At 36.3% G+C, this 27,013-nt stretch overlaps 1 protein-coding gene across 8 annotated transcripts in view; it reads right to left on the bottom strand.

The window, feature by feature from the left end:
• Nucleotides 1–27,013, bottom strand: part of LOC6050625 (microtubule-associated protein Jupiter) — a 243,610-nt gene that overhangs the window by 62,447 nt on the left and 154,150 nt on the right. For 2 of the 8 annotated variants that reach the window (XM_038265120.1, XM_038265125.1), the window contains exons 1-2: nt 23,169–23,431; nt 17,482–17,768 (exon numbers count right to left, since the gene is read on the bottom strand). The exons of 1 other annotated variant lie outside the window; for it this stretch is intronic. In XM_038265120.1, coding sequence (XP_038121048.1) covers nt 17,482–17,543 — 62 coding nt within the window. In that variant the 5' untranslated portion in view covers nt 17,544–17,768; nt 23,169–23,431. Of the gene's footprint in view, nt 1–17,481; nt 18,016–22,791; nt 22,919–23,168; nt 23,432–27,013 lie in introns of those variants that run through there. 5 more of the 8 variants (XM_038265126.1, XM_038265128.1, XM_038265122.1 and 2 more) reach the window with 5 other exon arrangements.

Below are 27,013 nucleotides of genomic sequence, written 5' to 3'. Positions count from 1 at the left end.
CTGCACTCTTCGTATTTATCCAACTCGGTGAACCTCGTTGGATAAATGTACGACTCGTGCTGAAAAAATCCTCTTTTTGCAACTTGTTGCATAAACTACTATTTCGAAAAGATCGAAAAATTTCACGAATGTTTCATTATTTTGACATTGAAAATCAGACCATTAGTTGTTAAGACATCGACATTAGAAAATTGAGAGTTGTTTGGGTGAGACTTAGTAAACTTCAATTTTCCTATTTATCTTAGATTTTCCTATTTATCTTAGACAATTTTTAGCAAATTTTCAGAAGCCTTCAAAAAAAATGAGAAATGGTCACTTTAAAAAAAAAATCGAAAAACTGCAAATATTTCACTGAAATAAAACTTTCAGTGGCTATATCTTGGAAACGAGGCAATTTATCAAAACATCTGTACAGTGCTTTTCGATTGCAAATTCCAATTGAAATAAAAATTGAGGCCTGCAAAAATTTATGAATAAAATTTCGATTTTTTTCCGAAAATTAATCAGTAAATTCCTTCCAAAGTTACAGATGTTCGAATATTTACGTACCGTTTTTGTATGGACAGCTGCACAAATTATATGGAGATTTGAATGGGTGAATCAATGTAATGACACAGAATGGCTTATTTACTCATAAAGAAGGCCCCCATTAAGTTTGAGCCAAGTAAAAAAAATACAAAAAATACAAAATGGTCACAATCGTCCGATTTCGTAGAGAATTGCTCAATATTAGAAATCTCGAAAACATTTGTGAAGTTACACGGAGAAAAAAGAGTTCCCAGAATCGTGAACACCCGTTCATGAAATTGGGAACCACGAACAAAGTGTTCAAATTCCATGGTACGTTTTTGAAAATCGTACCATGGCATTTGAGCTCTTTTTTCGTGGTGCCCAATTTCATGAACGGGTGTTAACGATTTTGGGAACTCTTTTATCTCCGTGTATAGGAAGTTATTAGGGTAATTGGGTACTAAAGCCCTGTGTAAATTTTTATGTACAACGGTAAAAACACGATTAAAAACCATTTCTGATTACTTTTTTTTCATTTTAATGCATTTTTTTTTTGACAAGACAACATTTTTTCGATGCATCAACTATGGTCCCCTTGGAACGAGCTGTCAAGTAGGAGCTTTTCTGTCAAGAAGGACCGCGAGGTTAATTTTTCAAAATTGGTTTAAAAATCCATTTTAAACTCTTTGTGGTCGTACAAAGGGTCATTGTACTCAGAAAAATAAGCTTTATCGCTGTAAACAATAATATCAGCAATCTAAGCTTCATTTTAGCACCCAATTCTCCGTCAACTCACACAGCAGTTGCCACGACCCCTCTTAGATTTGCGTGAAATTTTGCCCTAAGAGGTAACTTTTATCCCTGATCACGAAGGTCCGTTTTTTGATATCTCGTGACGAAGGGACGATACGAGCCCTTCCATTTTTGAACATGCGAAAAAAGAGGTGTTTTTCAATAATTTGCAGCCTGAAACGGTGATGAGATAGAAATTTGGTGTCAAAGGGACTTTTATGTAAAATTAAACGCCCGATTTGATGGCGTACTCAGAATTCCGAGAAAACGTGTTTTTCATCGAAAAAAACACTAAAAAAGTTTTAAAAACTCTCCCATTTTCCGTTACTCGACTGTAAAAAAAATTGGAACATGTCATTTTAAAGGAAATTTAATGTACTTTTCGAATCTACATTGACCCAGAAGGGTCATTTTTTCATTTAGAACAAAAATTTTCATTTTAAAATTTCGTGTTTTTTCTAACATTGCAGGGATATTTTTTAGAGTGTAATAATGTTCTACAAAGTTGTAGAGTAGAAAATTACAAAATTTCCAGGTTCAAAAATTGAAGGGGTCGTACCGCTCCTCCGCCACAAGGTATCAAAAAACGGACCTCAGATTAGTGATCAGGGACAAAAGTTACCCCTTAGGACAAAGTTTCACGCAAATCGAAGAGGGGTCGGGGCAACTTTTCCCGATTTCGTGTGAGTTGGTAGAGAACTACCCATTATTAACCGTTTACCGAAAACGGCTATTGTTGCCAACACTTTACACTATTACTAGCTGTAGCAAGACAATTTTTGCAGCGTTTCTTTCCTGTGGGTGCAGGAATAAAATTTTACAAGTTACCAACAATCAACAGAAAGCATTCATCTCCACTTTTGTAACACGTTAAAATAATGCAATGACCTATTTCCTCCCATGTTCGTTCAACCCGTCACGAGCAGTCTCCTCAAACTGCAGCGACCAGAGCAAATTAAGCACGAACACGGCGTGCCGTTTTCCCCAGAACCGGGCCCTCGGCTTCGCCGAAAAATCTTTCACAACCCGGAAAAAAAGCCGGCTGTTCAAATTACCGTCCGCGAGACTGTTTTCCTTGTCATTTTCACTTTGGCTTGCACGCGACCGTCATCTCAGGTTCTTGTCTTATGGTTGCATAATCGCCGAGATTTCTGGCGAAGAGATTCTCGGATCCAGGTTGATCTGATTGTTGCCGACGACGACAGCTCTGACAAGTGACGCCGCTGTAGGTCCCGACTTTTGGACCGGGAGTTGTCTTGTTACGTGGGGCGTGACCTACTTCCAAAATGTCACTTTCTTCGTTACGCTAAGTGAGGATGGCTCGTGATTGAAGATTCCAAATTTGAGCTTAATTAGGAAGGAGGCGCAACGGGCACACCCAAGTGGACGACGTCTGACAAGTGATGTGATATCACCATTTGTTACCAAGAAATGATTTCAAGAATTACAATTTTGAGTGTCTCAAACCGTTTGAACTAGCAACTCCAGGTTCAACGACCCACATTTCGCGCTACACTGACTATTTTGACAGAACCGCTGTATTCGTAGGAGGTCGGCCCCCAAAAAGCTGGTATGTTACTCGCTTTGCGGTCATTACCATGGTCATTACCGGACACACAGTACAAACAACTACACGGTACTGGCCCCCCGCACGGGAAACCGGCACTCATATTTGGCGCGTTTTTCGTTTGTTGTATTTCGGCCGGTTATTATTTCGGCTGCACTTGACTCAAAAGCAACAATAAAAATGATAACTGCCCGCCGCACCTTTCTTCTCCTCCGGTAGCACTGTGGTAATGGTAGCAATTATCGGCGGTAACGCATCGTTGATTGTGGGAAGTACAGCTTCACGGGCCATTTCGGGCTAACCCGGAATTTTATAGCCCCCCCAAAAATAAAAATCGCCACTTTTGCAGGTTATGAACACGTGGAGAAATTTTCGCTATCGAAGTTTTCGATTGTCAGAATATCAGCGGCGAAAAGTAGCACTTTCCGCCGAATTCAATGTAAATTTTATGCAAATTCCCGGAGATGATTTCCCACCGTGTAAAAACACACGCAAAACCATTCGCTGAATGATTCACCCGGTTCGACTTCATTCACGGTGCGAGAGTGTAGTGCGCACCGGATATCGGATCAAAAGAGGTGAAATCGGATGTTTAGTTGCGAGAAGAAAAGCGGGAGTCAAGTTCCGGCGAGGTGCACTTGAAAATTGACGTTTATTTGTTTACGAGCGTGCGCGAGCGCGGGCGCCATTGTTGCGGCCGTTGATGGCCGGTATTGTGGAGCACTACTGAAGTGTTACGCGAAATGAAATGATTGCCGATAATGGGCTTTCATTGTTCGAGATGTGGATTTATGTGGACGTACACTTGTCAGTGTAGGGGAGCCAGGAAAGTGTTCATGAATCAGCGCGCGGTGGAAAGTAGAATTGGGAAGAAGAAAAAATGGGCCCGGAAGTTGGCGCAGAACTGTTGAGATTTGGTACACCCGAACGAAGCAAATGTGGCAATAAATGGCATGCGCCATTTGCGGCATTTCTGTCACCTTTGGACGAATGAGAACGAAGAACGACACAAAAGAGGCGGTGTAAAATGAGTTGGCTTCAACATAGTAAGCGTTAGCTTTGTCGGAAAAGACGCAATCCCTAAACTGAAGGTGACGGATCGAATCTTGACTTTGATGGTCTGTTTTTTTTTTTGCTCATCCCAAACAGAATCGTTCAAAAGCAATTTTAGATTACGTGCCCTTTGAAATCATCTATCACAGAGGTAGTAATTTTGCAAATAGCTTTCTTTGATCTTTAACACATCATATTATCTTTAGTACTTCCTCGTAGAAATTCCCAGTTGATGGCTTATAGAAGAGGCCATCAAACATACCAAAAAGTTCATCATGTCGTGATATTTTACGACCTGCGCTGCAATACCATTAACGACCGTATGAAAACTGATTACCCATAATTGACACTAAACGTCATTGTCGCCTACATGTGAACTTTTTCCTACCCCCTTCGACATCGTCGTCGCCGTCAACCGAACTCGCACGTGGCGCACCGGCTAATTGGCCGTAATAAAGATAAACATTCCGATTTACACACCGTTTCGATGAAATTTCCTGATTTATTGAAGTGTGCTCGCGTGTGTACCCTTCAAGCTGCATCCATCAAACCTCGCGCGCACTCTCTATCTCTCTATCTATGAACTATACTGCCGCCGACATCTCTCGACGATGACTGCTTGTCATCATTATCGTCATGGACGTGTCAGTCCTAGCAGACCCCAGGTTGGTCGGTCGATGACCTGCGGCTAGACCGACTTCAGAAATAGTGAGCTGTAGTATTTTTAGACTCCTTGCAGAACACGTTACAATCAATGCGATTGAAGCGATGCGATAAAAACAGGAAAACTTTTCCAGACAGGGTTGCCAACTTTGCGAAGCGAAGCGGTTCTAACCTCAAATTAGTGGCTTTTCGCGACGGGCAAACCAATTGAAGGAGGTGCAAACTTCAATTTCTTCAATTAGTTTGCCCGAGACACTGAACAAGGCCGGCGCAGTCGGGCAGACTTAACAATTTTGCTCAATTGTATGCGCGAGTTGTGGTGTAATTTCACGAAATATGCTAATTCACCGGGGGTCGGTGGTGCTTTTAATAGCATTGCACGTGAGTATAGGAACCGGGCACGGATCGTGCGACAAGTTCTGAGTCACGGTACTTGAACAGTAAAAGGTCGGTAGTTTGGCAACATACTGCATATCAAACTCTAAAAAAATAATTATTTTTTTACTGTTGTTTGACTCTATTTGAACAAATATTTTTTGTGAGTGTCGAAATAATGTTGGAAAAAACTATGAAAAAATTGGAAATAACATTTTAAAATGGCTCTAAAATTTGGAAAGAGATACTTTGCAGTCACATGAAGCAAAATCCATCATTATCCCGAAATGCATGTTCTTTAAAGTGCTGAAATTGTATTGATTTTATAGATTTTCTTAGAGAAAAAACACCGAAAATAACATTTTAAAATGGTCTTTGAGTTTAAGTTATTGGTTAATATCTGTCTTCGTCCATCTGAAATTCATCTATAATTATACTTTTTGAACATTATTCATACACTTTTTTGGATTCTGAGAATATTTGTGGATAGGCCCTGAAAAAAACTGAAAATTAGTTTTTCTGAGCATTTTGTATTTAATCCTCAATTTTCAATCAGCATTGTCTTTGAAACTATTGAATCAATTATAATTCGATGATGTCGTGCTATCTTGTCGCACGTAGCTTTTTTACGTTCCGAGAAAAACACGTTTTTAATGTTTGACTTTGAACAAACAAAAACTAGAGCACGCAATGTAAACAATAACAAACCCACGACCGTTATGTGCATTGTCCCGAAGTATGGTTGAATTTGGTTGCCGGAGTCCCGAGGTATGATTAAAAATGTTTACGGTAGTCAGGCTTGTACGTGTGTCAAACGCGTTCTGACCTAAATTCCCTTTGCCCAGTTGTTGCACTTAGTTCAATGTTTAGGCTGTGTCAAAATAGCAACACAAGATTGAAATTTCTTACATATGAAACATTCGTGAAATTTTCCGATCTTTTCGATAACAATATTTCCGATTTTTTTAAATCAAGACTAACATTTCAAAAAGGCCAAACATTCAATATAACGCCCTTTTGAAATGTTAGTCTTTAAATCGGTCTTTTTTTCTCAAATTTTAATTTTTGTATTTTTAATCCGACTGAAACTTTTTTGGTGCCTTCGGTATGCCCAAAGAAGCCATTTTCGATCATAAGTTTGTCCATATAATTTTCCATACAAATTTGGCAGCTGGCCATACAAAAATGATGTATGAAAATTCAAAAATCTGTATCTTTTGAAGGAATTTTTTGATCGATTTGGTGTCTTCGGCAAAGTTGTAGGTATGGATATGGACTACATGGAAAAAATGGTGATTTTTTATATAAATTTTTGTCACTAAAACTTGATTTGCAAAAAACACTATTTTTATTTTTTTTTTAATTTTTTGATATGTTTTAGAGGACATCAAATGCCAACTTTTCAGAAATTTCCAGGTTGTGCAAAAAATCTTTGAGCGAGTTATGAATTTTTGAATCAATACTGATTTTTTCAAAAAATCGAAATATTGGTCGCAAAAATTTTCAACTTCATTTTTCGATGTAAAATCAAATTTGCAATCAAAAAGTACTTTAGTGAAATTTTGATAAAGTGCACCGTTTTCAAGTTAAATCCATTTTTAGGTGACTTTTTTGAAAATAGTCGCAGTTTTTTCATTTTTTAAAATTAGTGCACATGTTTGCCCACTTTTGAAAAAAATATTTTATATAGCTGAGACAATTCTCTATATTTTGCATTTTTGAACTTTGTTGATAAGACCCTTAGTTGCTGAGATATAGCCATGCAAAGGTTTAAAAACAGGAAAATTGATGTTTTCTAAGTCTCACCCAAGAGCAATTCTCTCAGATTTCGGTCATTCGATTTTTTTTTTGTATTTTTTAATCCGACTGAAACTTTTTTGGTGCCTTTGGTATGCCCAAAGAAGCCATTTTGCATCATTAGTTTGTCCATATAATATTCCATACAAATTTAAAAATAGGTTTTTTTTTGCAAATCAAGTTTTAGTGTCAAAAAATGGCTTCTTTGGGCATATCGAAGACACCAACAAACTTTCAGCCGGATTAAAAAATGCAAAAATTTAAATTAATAAAAAAATATCGATTTCATAGACAACTGCTCATTTGGCTTTTTTGAAAAGTTAGGCGTGTAAGATGAAAAAAAATCGACTAAAATTTTGATGCGTTTAATAATAACACTATTTATAAAAAAAAACTTTACTTAGTTAGGTTTAGTTAGTAGTTTTACATCTCAAAATGTGTAAATTTACACCTTTTTCAGAGTAATTCTACTTTTTAAGTAAAACTCAGATTTTATCAAATTTTACATCTTCCAGATTTGCACAGTTTTTATTGTGAAAATTGGCCTTTTCTGTCCATTTAAACAAATTTGAAAAAGAGAGAAATTGAAGATGGCAAACCTCGTCCAAATCCTTTCTAATAAAAAAAAAAGTGTACAGAAAGGGGTTAATATATTTTTGCTGTTCTGAAGCAATTTTTTAAGCAATCCTGATCATAACCAACATTGCCGAAGACTACAAATCAATGAAGGAATGGACAATCCTCGTGAAATTCCTAAACTAACTGTCATATCTGGAGCAACATTTGAAAGGGGCGGTACGACATTGTTCTTGCGGCCTTTCGTTACACGCAATTAAATGGAACGAAAGGCCGTAAGACAATGTCGTACCGCCCCTTTCAAATGTTGCTCCGGATATTTCTTAACTACATCATTTTTTTACAAACAATCGCGTTAGTACAACCACCGTCCAACCAGCGAGCACTAACTGTCCATTAGGGTAATAGTTACCGGCCGGCCGGCAAAAAGTCTACTCCGGAATCCGCACCAGACTTTAGTACTGCTACCGCGTGCTACTATGTGGTGGGAGAGCGCATCCATTGCATGATGCATACCATTATGTGCCGTGCCGGCGACCGGCTGGCGGTTTTGTGCCACTATTTCTTGCCAGAGAGTCCCGCGGTGGCAATGAACTTTTGCCCAACGGGGACGGGCGGAACGGTTCTTGGGCGCGGGAATGTTTTGCGAGGCAACATTTTTTTTTTGCAAAGTTTCCGGAAGAATTGTACGGCAGTAGCTGGTTACTGCGGTATAACTTTGAATTCATCGAAGTCTTGAGACTTCGAGTAGAGTTCGGAGGTCTAGTTGGGAAAGTAATCCCTTTAAGAAATTTAAATTATTTTGGATACTGCAACTAGCACGGTTGCTCATATTAGGGTAAATCCGAAGCCCAAGAACCGACTTCGGTGGGGCTTCCATGCCCCTCTTTGCTGCACTTGGCTGCACTTCTCAGTTGGAGGACGCGGACTTCCTGCAACTTTCAATTTTCAACGTTTCACGTTCCGAAACCGACCCCCTTTCATTTGGTGTCACATTTCTCCTTTTGCTCGGAAGGAAGTTCTACCCGCCATCGTAACAGGATTGAACCCGGATTAATGAGTGGCTTATGGATTGTCCCAGGAAGCATTTCTTAGCAAGAGTCACGTGCCCCCCTCTTTTTCGAAGAAGGGTGGACGCGGCTAATCCGATATCTTCATTTCATCAAGGGGCGGCTTATTAGCCCTCGGGGCTCGAATGTCTTCAAATGAGCCCGCGCCAACAACGACTCAATTCGCTTGTCAGAGCTGGACAAAACCCACCCCGTCATCGCATCGCGAATAACAACACGAGTGATAGCATCGCCCCTGAAGATCGTAGGTTTCGCGATCATGACCTCCCAGGTTGTCGGTTCCCCCCTCTGGGCCTGGACGTCGTCGTCAGCTTGAAGTCGTCTAGGCGCGGATAACGATCATGACACGATGGTAACATGACTTTCGCCGGGCGTACCTTGCGGGTAGCTGGCTGCTTTCATTGCGACTAGCCCCCAGGAGGAGGCTTTTAGCGGACAATTACAGCTGGAGGGGCGCGATTGAATCGTAGTACTGAGATGTGTATTATATGGGATGGTAATTGTGGGATAATGAGGAGTTTTAAGCGACGTAAAAGATTAATGATGTCGAGGAAGTTGGTTTTAATGGGGCGAGGTCAATCTCAACTTCAGAAAAATGGCTTTACGTAGATATTCAATTCGGATCATGCGTCTTGAGGTTTCAAGCTCCAATTCCGTCGAATCCCTCTGGAATTCCCAAGAAACTTTATTCATCAGTAGCCTAAAGTCATAAACCATAGCGTTCCCTTCCAAATTCTATCCCAAGCATCATAGCTGATCCCCCGGCTCAACTTCACGATCGCATAAACAAATTTATAAATTGTATACACCGCCGTGCCGTAACACCTCTCGCGCGACCCCCTGCAGCAGGCATCTTTCTCCTAGAGATTTATGGCCACGTGCATCACCGGCGGCTTTTGAGGAATGTCAAAATTTTAATTTTCTGCTTCCGTGACCCCTTCGCCGCGGCCGGTGGAATCACGTGACCATGCCAGGGGTTGCCCACCGCTCCGTGTCGGAGAAAGTTTACAAACTCGGCCGCTGTAACAACACACACACACACGGTCTGGATGTTTTTGGACCGGTCCATCCGTAACGGTAATAATCACTCATACACGGCCGGCGAGCGTAAAAGTGAGGTTAGGTTCTGGGAAATATGGCCTGTGTTCTACGCGTTTTTTAATTGATTTGTGCCGGCACGCAACGGGCTTCATCCTAAGATCGTGAGAGCGCGTCGACGAGTTGTCATATGGTTCGCATTCCGGTGGTTAACGCCCGTCACGACGTCGTTGACGTCGCATCCCGGAACATAATTTGCATGACAGCGTGTGTCTGTCTTCGGAAATTAGATCCGATCTACTCCACACAGCTGGGCACACGACTTTTTCTCACACCTCATTTAACGAGGGCTGTGGGTTTATGATTGGCGTTTGGTTTTGGTAGGGTGGCCCAGAAAGTGCAGGGAGCTTTCCTTAAGAAGGCTCAACCCATGGAGTCAAATGAATAATCAAACGCGAAATGTCTCAACAGCAACAGTCAATTGCTAGCCTTCAGAATCAAACTATAATCCTTGAACAGATTACGCAATTGATTGCAACGATTTCTTCCTAGACCTTCCCAAAACCGTCCAACTCCGCGAAACTTATTTAACGATAACGTGGAGATTTTCCCTTATCTCCTTAAAAAATGGAGCATCAAAACTTCCCTTCTGCCAAATACCTTTATGGTTACCGTGGAGATTTTCTCTTAACTCCTTAAAAAAGTAGAGCATCAAAATTTCCCGCCTTCTAAATCCCTTTTGGGTATTCGTGAAGATTTTCACTTATCTCCTTAAAAAAGAGGATCATCAAATCTTCCATTCATCCAAATCCCTTTTGGGAATACCGTGGAGATTTACCCTTCTTCCAAATATTTTTTTTTTGATACCGTGGATGTTTCTCTTATCGAGCAATTCCAGCTCAAATCAGGAATTTTTCTGATACTTTTGTACCCGACCCTCTCCGATTTCAATGAAACTTTTTAGACATGTTATCCCAGGCCTATATAAGCCATTTTTGTGTATATGGAGCCAATAGTACTCGAAAATAACATTTGAGAAGGGCGTAAGGTATTTAAATATTTTTGTATTTTGAAATTTAAAAATTACTGTATCTCGAAGCCATTGCGTTGTACCCAAAAGTGGTCAGAGACAAACTTGTAGGAAATTGGACGGGCTTTCTGGAAAAAATACACTGAAACAAAAATACATGCCACTTCTATTATTTTTTTTTATTTTTAGGTATAAAACTTAAATTTAAACGTGTTGCCACGATTTTTTTCGTTCAAAATTTTTGAGGAAATAGCCTAAGATGTTACCAAAAGACTGACGAAAAATGCAGGATGGTATGTCTCTCCTAAAAAAATACAAAAATCATTTACTAAAACTGTTTTTTTGAAAAGGGGTCTAAACGTCAAAATTTTAAAAACCCCATAGTGGGAATCGATTCCAAAGACAATTTTACATTAAAGTCTCTATATTGACCATTGTCCTATGTCCAATCCTTGGGAAGATACAGCGGTTAAAAATAAAAATGATGAAAAAATGGGTTTTTTTGTGGTTTTTGGCAATTTCTATATGACAGACTTGGTTTTTCAGTCTCGTAAATATTTTTACCGGAAAGCTCGTCCAATTTCCCATAAGTTTGCCTTTGACAGCTTTTTGATTTGACTCGTTTTGATATTTACGTAAGCTAATTTACTATCCAGGTTTCTACCACACTGAAAAAAATATTCTCTTTTCAACAATGTAATTAAGCTTATAACTGTAAGTCCTTACATCCAATTAAAATGCTGTCAACGGCAAACTTATGGGAAATTGGACGAGTTTTCCGGTAAAAATATTAACGAGACTGAAAAACCAAGTCTGTCATATAGAAATTGCCAAAAACCACAAAAAAAACCCATTTTTTCATCATTTTTATTTTTAAAACCGCTGTATCTTCCCAAGGATTAGACATAGGACAATGGTCAATATGGAGACTTTTATGTAAAATTGTCTGGGGAATCGATTCCCACTATGGGTTTTTTTTTTTAAATTTTGACGTTTAGACCCCTTTTCAAAAAAACAGTTTTAGTAAATGATTTTTGTATTTTTTTAGGAGAGACATACCATCCTGCATTTTTCGTCAGTCTTTTGGTAACATCTAAGGCTATTTCCTCAAAAACTTTGAACGAAAAAAAATCGTGACAACACCTTTAAATTTAAGTTTTGGACTTAAAAATCTAAAAATCTCATAGAAGTGGCGTGTATTTTTGTTTCAGTGTATTTTTTTCAGAAAGCCCGTCCAATTTCCTACAAGTTTGTCTTTGACCACTTTTTGATACGACTTATTTGCTTCGAGATACAGTAATTTTTAAATTGCAAAATACAAAAATATTTAAATACCTTACGCCCTTCTCAAATGTTATTTTCGAGTACTATTGGCTCCATATACACAAAAATGGCTTATATAGGCTTAGGATAACATGTCTCAAAAGTTTCATTGAAATCGGAGAGGATCGGGTACAAAAGTACCAGAAAAATTCCTGATTTGAACTGGAATTGCTCTATCTCCTTAAAAAAGTTGGGAAGGTGGAGCTGTTTTTTTTCTTCAAATTATCAATTTCTATTCAACGTTCATGGTGAAGTCCAGTCTGCAATCCGCTAAAGTCACTGTCTCCAAGCGAAGCGAACTCTTAAGATTTAGTAAGAATCTAGAATGCGCTCTAAGTAAGTGATAAGTCTACTGATGTTAAAGGTTTAGAAGACCAACTTTAACGAAACCAAGACAAGTCTTCACATGAGCCCGACCATATCTTGGCCACCCTAGCCTAGGCATCAACCGCCGTACGGCTGTGGTTAATTTTTCGCAACACTCTCTTCGGGAGGAAGTTGGGCAACTCCCGAGAGAGAGAAGAGGAAGTTTTGACAGGCCGCTTTTAATGCGCTCTGATGGGTGTACGTTTCCAAACTTTATTGATACTTAGCCGTATGAAGTCTACCGGGAATCGCGTGATGTTTTACACATACCTGAAAGGGGAGAGAAAGAAGAAAAACGTAAAATTAGTGGACAATTTATGGCTGAATCTTAACTAGGCGCTGATTTACGAGAGCATCCCGAAAGGAAACAGGTCAACCAATTAGATCACACAGTATCATAACAAGCCATTCCGCTAAGCCATAAACCTAATTACAATTCCCGGAAAGACGCGGATCCACCTTACCCACACAGTAAAAAAAATCATGGTAATATTACATATTCGAAGGGGTAAATCATTAATGTCAGAAAAAAAAATGTAATTTTACCTCTGAAAACGTGTAATTTCACCTCTTTTCTGGTGTAAATTTACTTTTTCAGTCTAAATTAAGGTAAAATTACATCATAAAAGGGGTAATATTAAACCATCCAAAATAACACCTTCCAAATTTACACAATTTTTCACTGTGCAGACGTATGTCGGTGTCACTAAACTCCAAAGTTTCTTGCAAAGGGCTCATCGCATCGGCACGTACGTCCAGAACTCGCCCCACGTAACACGTGCCACACCTGTTGGACACTCTCATCAAAATAATAACCGCGTGCGCGTCGTACGCGCGCGCACACATTTCGCTGATTGTTTTACGATTGTATAAGCGAGTTCCTAGGAACACTGCGTCGGCTTTCTCTAATTGCTCAATTGTTTAGCGACTCAAAAGTCCCCAATTCGCTACATTTGTAATGTTTTTCGAGGAGTGAATACCTGGAAGAAGGTTGGACACGCAGAGCGACGAAGTTTGAGGTTATGTTTTGTGGGAGTATTATTATCCATATGATTACGTGGAAGACACAGGGGATCATATTTTGTCTACCTCACATGGGTTACAACCAAACGAAAGATCTCTGACGAGGGATGCGGCTACCAGATCCAAAAACATCCAACTACAAGCTAAACTTATTAGAGGAAACTGAGGAGATTTTCCCTTGTCTCCTTAAAAAAGAGGAGCATCAACACTTCCCATCTTCCAAATACTTTCAATTGCCCTGTAATACCAATTCCTAAGCATCGTCACTAACAGCGAAGCAAACTTTTTTAAGAGGATAAGGGAAAATCTCCACGGTATCCCTACACAAGTTCCGCTTGTAAATATGTTAGCTCTACTTAGAACCAGCTCGCCATCTTCACCGAAAGTAGTTCAAACCTTCACGACTCTTCCAAAGGACAGTGCGGCCAGCAATCGATTGTCCCCCCGCATTTGCTCTTAACCTCATAAAAGTCGTGGCTTGCACGTGGCATTTCCACCTCAATAAAGCTCGCACCTTTCTTCGACTGTTCCAGCACCTTCGACGATCTGACCTTGTGTCTATTTATTTGAGGGGAGGAGGTTGGGAGGTTATGTCCAGGTCGCCCAGCTCGCTTTTAATTGCCCAAATCCAATAAACACCGCGCGCGTTAGTCGCAGGGTCTGAATTAATCGTAGCGACTAATGAAACATGTAAATGGGCGCTCCGACCGGGCGGCGGTAATCTTTGACCATCGGACTTGGATGGCGATGACGACGACGGGGTGGTCCAAGAATCGAGTGTATTATTTTCGGTTGAAGGGCATTCTTGTGAAGCGAGAGGCGTTAATTACCGCTATCGACCTGTTTTAGGTTCTTTTTTTTCGTGGCAAGGTCTTAGGAAAATGGTTCAGGACCCGATTAATATCTGGCCGTATTGACCGTGGTTCAACCTTGGCCAAGATTGTGAAATTTAATACAATGTTTTAAACACTTGAAACTTGCTCGAAACTACTTAAACATGCAATTAATTAATTAAACAGACTCACTCCGTTAAGCGGAACAAACAAGTGAAAGCTCAACACAAACTAGGATGAGCTTGATCGAATATAGGTCAACGCAAGCACGTGCTAAGAGGGGGCCGGGTGCGTGATTACGGCGATAAAAACGCATATTTTTCCAATCGCAAAGTACACGCCAGAGCCGGGCGGATTCAGGGTCGCTTTTGCCACGTGGTGGTGGTGGATTTGGGCTAGCTCGCCCGATTATGCATGCATGGTTTGACCGTTTTAATCGATTTGCTGCGCCTCTATGAGCACGATAGGGGTAATGGAAAACTGTCTGTTTTGGACTACCGAGAAGTCGCTGCTGTGCTTTCATTGTTTCATTATGCAAAACATTGTTTGTTATTTATGCTTGAATTGTAGTTGAAGTGTGTGCTGAACCAGGCACAATTTGTGTTCAGATGATTTGGCTATAACAAATTTAATTCAAAATTTGTGGAAATTGGCTCTGCCAGAGGTCAAATATCAAACCTTTTTTTTCAAAAAGCAAATATTATCACAAAAAAATGTACAGTAAAAAAAATGTGAAAATCTGGAAAATATCAACGGATGTATACAAATATTCAGTTTAACGTACGTAAAATAAAAATAGAGTCAAATAACTAAAAACAATCGATTTCACTAAATTTTATTTAATTAAAAAATATTTTTAAATACAAATAATATCATGGAAAAGTATTCTGAACAAAAACCTGTTTGAAATTTAAAAAAAAACATCAAAAACTTTGTAACAAAGCGGATTTCAATAAAAAATATGTGAACAGTACTTTCAAAATTACCCAAAAAATCAGCGGTCAAAAAACATGACTAAAATTCAAAATTTCATTGAAAAAAAAATTAAAATCGATTGTAAATAATTCAGAATACAATGTCATGAATTAGATCAGGACCAGGATTTTATTTAAAGATTCATTGATATTTTGCTATTTTTATATTGTAGCATAACTATGTTGGCGTATAAGCGTTTTATGTTACTTTTTGTTACGAAATTTCGATAATCTAGATAGAAATTCAATGTTGTTTTTTATTCAGGGAAAAGTAGAACCGTAAAACGGAGTGACTTTGATAGCCGGAGTGACTTTGATAGTTTTGATATTTTTCCGCAAAATGAGTACAAATTAATTACGTACGGGATGGTATTCAATCATACTGACCATGGTAGAGAAGTGTTCAAAGTACCTCAAGAATTACTTTTCATTAAATTTTGAAAAGATTAAAAAGTTAGTTAACTATAACTAGAAAAATGTTGATGAATAGCATTATTTTAATCTTCATGACACTGATTTTCTCAATGAATATGATTTTGAATCGGAAAACGGAATACATTACCGGATTCTTTGGACAATTTCCCACTAGGAGAAGGTAAAGTTAGTTTGTAAATAATATAAAATTATGTGTTTTTGAAACATTAATAAAAAGAATCCCTAGGCATTTTCAGTCGAACAAATTTCATATTAAACGTAAAAACTTTTGATTTTTGCTTCTTATTCCGTTATAATGAAATATTAATCGATAATTTTATAAACAAAACTAGTTTTTACATATATTTTACATACATACATAATTTTTAACGTAACTATTTTTTAAAACACTATTGAAAAAACTTTTTTTCAAAAATGGTGTATGTACCTTGTGTGGGCTATCCTAGTACAAAATATTCCAAAAATAAAAAAAAAATACTATCAAAGTGATCGATTGTTATAATATGAATAACTAAAATTATACAGAAAAGAGGTAAATTCAATTTTTAATTAACAATTGCACATTTATCTTCTATTAACAATTGCACATTGTTATCTTCTAAAATTTTGCAAATTTGTACAAAATTTTTAATTTTTTTTTTGATTTGGATGAAATTTTGCCTATGTCAAAGAGGCATTTTGCACTTTCAGTTTTCCCATACATGTTTGGAGTTTTTGTAAAGTACTAGATCTTTATAATAATAAGGACTTTTTAGATAAAATTGGAACAATTACACTCAATTCTGAAAACAGATTCAGATTCGCCGGGCAAAATTACTTGGAGAAACATATTTGGACAATTTTCGAATTTCGTTAGGGTGGTCCCAAATGGTTTTCCCTTGAAAATTAGACTTTTTCAAATGAAGATATCTCGAGTTTAAAGAAAAACACCCCTGAGATGTTTTCAGCATTTGTAGTGTTGGATTTCCACTTTCAAATGCAACCTGGCGCTTAAAAATTTGGCTTGCGCGCCTATTCGAGATATATGAGTTTAAAATTTGCATCTTTTGACCCTTGAGTCCAAATTGACTTTTCAAAAACTAAAAATGTTTGTTTTTTAGAACTCTAAAAGTGCCTAAAATATCACTTTTCTCAAAATTGCCACGTTCAAACTAACTTTCCCCTGAACTGCTATAACACTATTTTTTAAGGTTTGCTCAGATGGTTTCTACAAATTTGGTCGTAGAAGGCGTAGATTACGAGATAACATTTTGATGTCTTCGACAAAGTTGCTTGGATTGGCAAGCCAAACAACTTTCTAGAAGACAAAAAAATCCCAAAAATATTTCTGAAAAGTTGGATTTTCAAAATCACCCTAATTTTCAACCAAACCAAAAGTTGCTTCTTTCATTTACAACTACTCCAAAAAATCAAAATTTTGCGGAAAATGCTTTTTACCACTTAATTTTGCGATCTGGACCATCGTGCAAAGTAAGTTATTGGGAAATTGTCTGCTCGTTTTTATAAACATAATTTCATAATTTTAGGAGCAGTCCGGCTTAATTTTTGTTGATTTTGAAATGTCTTTCTTCAAGCACCATTTTGTTAAATTGATTATGACAACGTTGTGTTTCGATAAACAAGCTTAATTTGCAATCCCCCCCAAGCAAGTGCACCCATCAGGCCAAAATCCCAATGACATCCCCTCCATCAAAATGTGTCAAAACGTCCTTTTGCTGGCACGATCTGGGCCCGCTGCCAGCAGCTCGGCGCAGCACTGCTGCTCCACATTTCACACTCCACATAGCTTTCAATGCCAAAACCGATAAATAGATTCATTTTCCCAATGTATACCGTCCTTTTCAAGGGATTTCCATAATCGAACCACTAGTCTTGGGCTGCTGCTGGTTGCTGCACTGCAGAGCAGAGCGACGAGCAGGTAATCAATATAATTAATTCATAATTTCTCCCCCCCCTCTGCTTAAGAATGAGTTTCGGCGAGTTACGACCTCGATTCAGAGGTGTCCCCAAGTGGGCCATCTCTCATCAACAATCAAGGTCGGAGCAGCAAACTTACCTCTTTTTGGCGTTTCCGACATTGTACAGCTCGACGTGCTTGAAAGCGGCGTATGTGGCCATTCCGGCAATTTTGACGGCTTTTTGTGGACGGGGAACACGAGGAAAAATGCTCCGATGGAGGGGGGGCCGAACAGCGGATTCGACCGGACTCTGTGTGTCACACTTTACAACAACGCTCTTCAAACGCGCTAAACTTGGCTGGTATCGATTTTTTTGCGCTGTTCACACTGGTTTTGTTTTGTTCTGCTGGAAGATTCTCTTTCTCTCACGGGGAAGAACGTTGATCTGGAATGGGATGACGTCGAACGCGTTAGACGGCCACTCTGGGTGCCGCAATCCGGAATCAACGGAGCAAAATCAGAGATTTCGTGCGAAAACTTTGCTTCACTGAACGAACTTTGCTGTGCTTGCACTGCTAGAACTGATGCTGGTTGAAGTCGGCCGAGGTTAGAAACTCTCGCTGGCAGTGCTGCCAGCCTATATCGATTGGAAGGACGACTCGTCGTAAATCTTACGAGTGCGTCACACAGTACATATGTAACCGTGCTTTGTTTAGGAAGCTCTCGGAATCCTTGCGGAAGCACGGATTCAACGCTCTCGCAGCATCCAAACCAAAACAAAGCACGTCGAGAGCGGAAAATCTTCAGAAATACCGCAATATGGGAGAACATTGCTCGCTCTCACGGTCAAGAAATCGTTACGGTTGATGGGAACCACAACACCTGTAACCGCGGAGCGTGGGTTGTCGCAACAGGAGGTTATCACGCGAGAATCTTCACACTCTCTCTCTCCCTCGCGCAGAGTACTCTCAGCGTGATAACGTCACTGAGAGAAATCTCGGTAGTCGTTATCAGTGCGCGATAACTGAACCTGTATTGGGGTACACTCACTTTGCCCAGCTGTTCATGGAAAAGAGACAAGCTGGCGTGACTCCGACACGAGATCAGCTGGAACTGATGATGCTGCACGAACAGCAGCGTCGACTGTTGTTGATGTGGGTTAGGGTAAATTATGCTCCCCCTTGTTTTTGGATCGATGGTGGAAATGTGGCGTACGGAGACGGTGCGGCGATGACGGCAACTATGTTGGATTATGTTCGAAGGGAAGAGGCTTGCTGAACGAGTTTGGTTGATTGGAGAGGTGGAGATCGGAGATTGCGGCAGCAAGATTACATTGGGGGCAGAGACTGACAATGTGCAAATTGGTAAACTATGCGAAGAGAGATGCTTAGATGAGGTTGCAGCAGGGGTCTACATTGTTGTGTCTGCTGAGTTGGCATGGTATAGTTGTTTACTCAAAGGAATGGATTTTTGATTTAGAGATAATAAATTTGTATGAAGTAGATCTTCTGTTGCCTTGAATTGGTGTAAAAATCATGTTTAGTTAATTAAATGTTTATTGAATTTTAATCATATTTTAAAATGAAATTAAGAGTTTATTTTTATGAAGGTTTGAATAAAAATGAGTTTTTTGTTGTATATTTTGTCGATGCAATTATTTAAATTAAAAACAACATCAATATTTGATGAAATTGATTTTCCAATGATTTAAGCATTGGTTTGCCAGCGTATAAGGCAAAACAGGAACAGTTTTTATTACCTTTTTGCATTTCAGTAGAATCGAAATAATCATCAAAATAAAAATTATTAAAAATTATTAAGATATTTTAGAGATACTTAAAAATTTGCTTTAAAAAAATGTGTTACAGTTATTTTTGTGTTCAAAGGATTACAATCTTCTTTTGATTATATCGCATATGACCATTTGAATAGATTGAAATGTTTTGAGACTATGGTTAGCAGATCGAAACAGAATTGCTTCAGAAAATCGGGGCCGATTTTTCAAATTGAAGTTCATTTTGAAAAATATTTAAATCTACATTGTTTTTTTTTTTTATTTCATGTGATATTCGGAATAACATTATTTCTTTCATTTGGATGTTTCCGGAATAGAGAGACAAAAAAGTAACTTTAACTACAGAAAGCACACATTTACACATACACAATTTATACAATAAAACTTTAATTTTCAGATACAAAAAAATATTTTAAAAATAATTAATAAAACACACAAAAATTGCAACAAACGGGATAAAACCCAGCACTCACAGAGAGGACTGGCGCCTTAACCCGGTCGGCTATCGAACCGTTGAAGTGTGGGAGGGATACACGCCTAAATGAGCTCAACATTTCGATCTAGACGGTTTCCCAAATTGATAGTCTACATATTTCTGGGTGTAATATTACATAAAATAATGCATAATTCATTTTACACTCAGGCCTTCTACACGCAGCTGGATTACGATTATTTAGCCGTGTGAAGAGTTCACCTTTTCAGCACTCAAATAAGTGTTCTAAGAAACTTTTAAACACTGTTTTTTTTGTGCGCAGAAAATAAAAATTTGGTAATATTCATATGGGAATGATAGTAGATTTTGTGTTAAAAAAGTGTAATTTTACCTCAGAAACTAGTGAAATTTAATAAGTTTCCGATAAATTTTCATAAGGTTCAAATTTTTTTAAATTTTTAATGTAAAATTACTTTAAAAAAAGGTAATATTCATCGAATTAAATTTACAGGCATAAAAAATTAATTTTTTTTTTGTGTGATGATTAGTAGGTCACTTCGTGACTACAAAATTACAGGAAAAAGACGTAATTTCAAAATTTGAAATGTTAAAAAAATAATTCAGTTAAAAAAACATTTTTTTTTTATTCTAAATTTATTGAAATTGAATGCTCTTTATACACATATTTCAGGGGAAACTACTTAAAAAAGGCTACAGCCTTCTAAAATCAATTTTTTTTTGAGTAAAAAGAATTTAGGAGGCTGAATGTAACCTCTTTTTTAATTTTACCTTAAAAAATGTGTAAAATGCGAACCTGATTAAAATTTACCAGAAATTGATGAAAACTCTCCAGTTTCTGATGTAATATTACACTTTTCTTGACACAAAATCTGAACATAACCATTGAAAGTTTGCAAAATTAAGTTAAGATAAGTTTAATATAAAAATTTCCAGATTTATAAAAACTTTTATACTAAGTAGTTAGTTAACTTTATATTCAATCCAAATTATTTTTTTAATCAGTCAAGGATGCCTATTTGGAGTTGGGAGACTGGATTCATGGTTATTTGTCAATAAATAACCTTTTTTATTTTAATTTTTCGAAAGGTGTACAAACTTTTTTTGCACCTCTTTTGATTTTTGTAATAGTATTTGTTATATAACTTTTTATAGAAATCATCTTTTCATGAGCTTTTAAATACTTTTTTTACATACTGTATCTACCTTAAAATTTTAAAATAGCAAGAAATAATGATTGCCAAAAATATATTTTGTTTTGAAAAAAAAACCTTGTTTTTGTATACATTATATAAAACGTTTTCTAAACTTATAGCAAATATTGAATTTCATGATAACATATACAAAAAATGGTTACATGAATTTTTGAACATTTTGGAAAATTATGAAGGCAGCATAACTGTATTAGTGTTTTAAGTATTCTGTGATAATTTTGAAAATTAATCTGAAAACCTAACCCTTTTAAAAGTTATGTTATAATTGACTTCTTATAATAAATCAAAAATAAAAATTTACTTAATTTCTTTATAATTTTGTTTTCTTGGGTCAGCTAAAGCCAATGAAAATTTAAATTTAGGCTTGTTTCTCTGCTCCTCTCATTTTTAAAATTTTCGTTAAAAACAATTGATTCTTAATTATTAAGAAAACATCATTGTATAGTATTTTTCTGTAAACACACTCGTGTAGGGCTATTTGAGTATTTTCATAAATTATGAAAAAAAGTAAAACTTCAAGAAAAAAAAATAAAAATAATAGATATTTTGAATTCGTTTGACTGTTGGATTACTACAAAGAAAAAAATATCAAGGTAATATTACATCTGGGAAGGGGTACATCTTTTATGTCAGAAAAAAAATGAATTTTTGCCTATGAAAATGTATAATTTTACCACTATTCTTGTGTAATATCGCTTTTTCAGTCTAAATTGAGGTAAAATTACATCATAAAAGAGGTAATATTCACCCTTCCAAAATAACACCTTCCAAAATTCAACAATTTTTTACGGTATATAATAATGAATAAATTTCTTCTTATGACAAAAAAAAATCTTCTAATGATGATTCTTTCTAAATATTTTGCCTCACCCTCTTTGACCTAGACTTGAGCCCGGGGACTCAAATTTAGAATAAAATTTGTACAAGTCTTACATGAATAAATGAATTTGTTGTGATAACTTTGGAATAACTGGGTTTTAAACAAATTGAACAAATCAATAAGAATTTTTAGTACGTAACTATTATTTTTTGGATAAAAGAAACATTTGATATGTAGATACTTCGGTTGTGTATTTTGTCTCAACAAAATAAAAATTTTCTGAAACATACATCTTTATGAATCGAATTTTTTTTTGAGGAATAAGTTAAATAAGAAGAATAAAAATGATCATAATTAAATATCTAAATTTGTCGACTTAAAAAATATTAGATTTTTTAAATTTTTAATCTCTCAATAGTTATTTAAATTAGAAATGATTTTTTTCCAGCTGTCTTATAAAACATATAAATTAAAAAAATTAAACAATTTTACTAAACAAGACAATATTATCTCAAATATGAACTTTTTAAAAGACAGGAATTTAAAAAAGATAAGATTGATTTAAAACATAGTAATTTGAATATTGCGTTGTATTTTATTATGCAACTAGAACAAGTTAAATTCAATAACGAAATAAAAACCTTCAGCCGTTTTTTACGGCAAAATACATTAAAACATGTCACGTTATTGAGGGAAATATAAGTGAATATTAAATAATAACTGTACTTCTATCCAAACTTCAAAAACTGTTTACATAATACCATTTCCACAAAAGCAAACCCCAGGCAGAAGCAATAAAAACCGGCAACGAAACGTCCTTTTCTGTACAGCAATGTTCCGTTCGTAAAACCGCCTCCGTTTTCCACGTTTTCCACACTGGTAGTTACGGGTGACCAAAAACAAATAAATCAGGCCGCCTAATTCCAGCACAGCAAAAGGGAAGAAAACCACGCGGAGCCAAAACCAACCAGCAAAAGCACGGTAGCACATTTCTTTACACCAGCAAACTCGTTCCCAGAGTCAATGAGTGTCTACAAAGTCACACTATTTTTTTTTTCGCAAACTTTTCACAGATTTAGTCCAACAGTCCTGTAGCACAGTTCTTCGCCGCACCGAAATCTCTGATTTTCCTGTCACGCGTTGATGGATTCTCGGGGAGTTCTCGCGGGGTCTTTTCCAAAAATACACCAATTTTCACTAGAAAATCGTTTCTCGCATTTATGGCTTTTCTTCATGTTGGTTCACTCGAAAATAAACTATTTCTCTGCCGTCGTCAACATGCAGCATAACAGTCACACCACACAGTTCTTTGCACATTGCACACTGCACTTCGGGGAGGAAAATCTAGCCCACTGCTGGGTGGAAAACGGTACTGCACACATACCAACCACCAACACAAGCGCAAAAGTGCTCTGAAATCAGTGTCTGACTGTCTGTCTGTGCGCCGAGTCTTGTGCTGTTCTTTTGGGCCACACGCGAGCGAAACCAACGAAAAAACTGTACTTTACAGAGAGAAGTTGCACACACAAACACACACACACACACACACGGAGGGAAAAACTAACCGAAGACGAAAACGGAAAAACTGCGAAGAAAATTGCTGGCTGGCTGCTGCTGCTGCTTCTTCTGCTGCCGGCTGGTACAACACTGCGACCGCGACTCGACACGCGAAAGGAGAAAAAAAAACAAATGAAAACGGGAAAATCTCCACCGAAGAGGGGAAAAAAAGAGCTAGGAAAATTGACTTTGAATCTCTCAACAACACACAGTCAGAGTGGCTCAACAACAACACACACGGTACGAGGCTGGAAAACGAACTAAACCATGGCTTATGCGCCGGGGGCATTTTATACTCCCAGGGCCGTGGTGGCATGCCAGAACAACACAGAGAAGAGACCCCACCGACGACGACGAAGAGGCTCTCGCAGCATAAAAAGCATAGAAACGGGGGCTGCTCCCCAAGTGGGAGAGAGGAAAAGTTGAGCGGCTCCAAAATCGAAAAGAGAGAGAGAGCGAGAGAAAAGTGGTAAACAATTCAAAAGAGAGAGGAAAAGGAAAATTGCTGCTTGCAGTAGCTTGGAAAACATATGTTTGGAAGAGAGTGGAGTTTTATTTTTTATGCTAAGGGGAGAGAGCGAACTAAATCAAGAGAGAGAATTTTTTTAAAGAGATTTTCAAGTGAGTGACTTGGCTTGAGATTGGGCGAAGAATGTTTTGGTTTGACACGTATCGTGAGTGCAGCTGGATTAACAGTTTGCACAGGTGCTTGCGAAAATATCTTTGCGTGCAAAGAAAAAAAAAGTTATGTTTGAGTAAGGTAGGGGCTCGAAAAATTTTAATTTGACAAACAAAAATTAATTGTAGAAATTTAATCACTGCGTGCGCACATGAACAAATATAAAAACTAGTTAAAATAATAATCTTTTTCAGAATGACGGTCTACGATTTGTCCTGTTTATTAAAATGAAAAAAAAAAAAAAAATAAATAAAAATATTATTATTATTCAGTAATTTCCCACGAAATTTGCATGGAAAAAAGTGCTCGAATCGATCCCAAAATTGGAGTAGGTGTTTCTTGGCTGAATTAACTACCCAAGTAACATTTTTTTCCAGGAGTTCTACAAGAGCTCTTCAAGATAGCTACAGCATAGCAGTTTGGACCGCGGTAGGATAAAATTCTCTTCAAAACTTCTTCAGGAGTTTGGAAGAGTACTTGAATAGAGTTTTATCCTACCGCGGTCCAAACTGCTATGCTGTAGCTATCTTGAAGAGCTCTTGTAGAACTCCTGGAAAAAAATTTACTTGGGTAGACTCGTATTTTTTGTGTTGTATGCCGCGTTAGTGTAGTCCGAAAATGACCAATTTCGTCGAAAGCTTTTTCAGCTCAACGCCATTTTAATCATTTAGAGTTGTCAAAAACTTTAAAAAAATTGCAACAGCATATCAAAATTTTAAAAAATCAACTAAATAGATGTTTTTTGGCGTCTTGAGAATGCTTTTTCATACTAACTTTTTAAAATCCAACCTCAGACGGGTTTCGATCTTTAAAATGTGATAAAACCAGGACAGGGCCAATTTTTTTTCCATCCTCCTCCGTGAGTCAAAACTTGATTATTTCATTACAAATACGTGGACATTAGTTACTAATATACTAATACTTGATATTTTTTATGGATTCGGACGCATTTAGGTTTTTTAATTACACAGTAAAAATAGTCGATTTGTACGGTGTCAAATTTGAAGGCCCTTTTCCATGATGTTATATTATTTCAATATAATTTCATACAACTGGAAAAGTGGTCATAATAAATTTACACATTTTAGAGGTTAAATTACACATTTTGTATGACATAAAAGACACAGTAAAAATTTTGATAATTTGAAATGAGTTTATTTTAGAAAGTAGAATATTACCTCTTTTAAGATAAAGCTTTACCGCAACTTAGCCTTAAAAAAAGAGATTACAACAGAAAAAAAAATTACGCATTTTTTGTGACATAAAAAATTTACCCCTTCCCAGATGCAATATTACCATGATTTTGTTATTTTCAGTGTAAGTAAGAGGATAATTTTTCAAAAGATTTCGTTAAATTAAAATCACTATTTCGGTTATGGGAATTTTTGCGTTTCATGTATTATTTAAGCTTAACCCTTAATTTTAGGTTCACCTTCTACTGTCCAATTTTTTTTTTAAATTTTTATTTTTCCCTTTTTTAGGAGATCATCTTAAGAAAAAAAATCTATTTTGTATTGTGTTTTTCTTGAAACAGCCAAGGAAGCTCTCGAGACGGTGGAGCCACGAAAGAGGAAGCCGGGGAGGTGCTCTACAGTTCTGCTGGGCTGTGGGGCATTTTCTCCGAGTACATCGGCAGATTCTAAACCTGCAAGACCCGCTTGGACCAAGTAACCCTCGTCAGTTACATGATCTCCAAGTATGGAGTGTAATGAGTTTTTTTTTATTTTATATTTTGATTTTAAACTGATCCTCGGTCCTAACCTGGTCGTAGCACCTAAAAGGACCTAATAAAAAATAAGTTATGAATAAAAAAAAGTCACTTTTTTCAATTTTTTGCTTGTTTTTCATATTTTCTGCTCAAGAATGGCACCATTATCATTTAAATTGTAAAAAATGGCATAGTCTGGTACACTACAAAAATTACTGCATACTCCTTTTCAATGAAAACATAGGAAATGTTAGTAAAAAACACAGCCAAAGCTGACTCCTAAAAAAATACATTTTTAAAAATATTGGAAAAGTCACATAAAACAAGTAAAACTTCCAACCCTAAATTTTTCTAAAATTTTAAGAGTTTTTCTTTCCAATGCATTTTAATGATCAAAAATTGGTTGAAAAATGGATTTTTGGCGATTTTTAAGTTCGAAGATCCGAAGGTTGTAGAGGGAAAAAAATAAAAAAATTGTAAACTTTGATGGGTCCTTTTCGAAAACAATAATATTGAGTGATAAGCCATTTTGAAATGTTAAAAAAATTAATGTATTGTTTCGAAAGGGTGACTTTTAAACTTTTAAAAATATTAGGTATTGAAGGTTTATCAGTTAATTTGCAAAAGCGTACTTTTTTCAGCTTTTAGTTTTAAGTTTTAAGTTTTAAGCTTTAAGTTTTAAGTTTTAAGTTTTAAGTTTTAAGTTTTAAGTTTTAAGTTTTAAGTTTTAAGTTTTAAGTTTTAAGTTTTAAGTTTTAAGTTTTAAGTTTTAAGTTTTAAGTTTTAAGTTTTAAGTTTTAAGTTTTAAGTTTTAAGTTTTAAGTTTTAAGTTTTAAGTTTTAAGTTTTAAGTTTTAAGTTTTAAGTTTTAAGTTTTAAGTTTTAAGTTTTAAGTTTTAAGTTTTAAGTTTTAAGTTTTAAGTTTTAAGTTTTAAGTTTTAAGTTTTAAGTTTTAAGTTTTAAGTTTTAAGTTTTAAGTTTTAAGTTTTAAGTTTTAAGTTTTAAGTTTTAAGTTTTAAGTTTTAAGTTTTAAGTTTTAAGTTTTAAGTTTTAAGTTTTAAGTTTTAAGTTTTAAGTTTTAAGTTTTAAGTTTTAAGTTTTAAGTTTTAAGTTTTAAGTTTTAAGTTTTAAGTTTTAAGTTTTAAGTTTTAAGTTTTAAGTTTTAAGTTTTAAGTTTTAAGTTTTAAGTTTTAAGTTTTAAGTTTTAAGTTTTAAGTTTTAAGTTTTAAGTTTTAAGTTTTAAGTTTTAAGTTTTAAGTTTTAAGTTTTAAGTTTTAAGTTTTAAGTTTTAAGTTTTAAGTTTTAAGTTTTAAGTTTTAAGTTTTAAGTTTTAAGTTTTAAGTTTTAAGTTTTAAGTTTTAAGTTTTAAGTTTTAAGTTTTAAGTTTTAAGTTTTAAGTTTTAAGTTTTAAGTTTTAAGTTTTAAGTTTTAAGTTTTAAGTTTTAAGTTTTAAGTTTTAAGTTTTAA

The sequence above is a fragment of the Culex quinquefasciatus genome, chromosome 3 (assembly GCF_015732765.1).
Source record: "Culex quinquefasciatus strain JHB chromosome 3, VPISU_Cqui_1.0_pri_paternal, whole genome shotgun sequence".
In the NCBI taxonomy this organism is placed as follows: Eukaryota; Metazoa; Arthropoda; class Insecta; order Diptera; family Culicidae; genus Culex; species Culex quinquefasciatus.
Note: the sequence above shows the minus strand (reverse complement) of the source record. Positions and strands in the feature narration are given on the sequence as shown.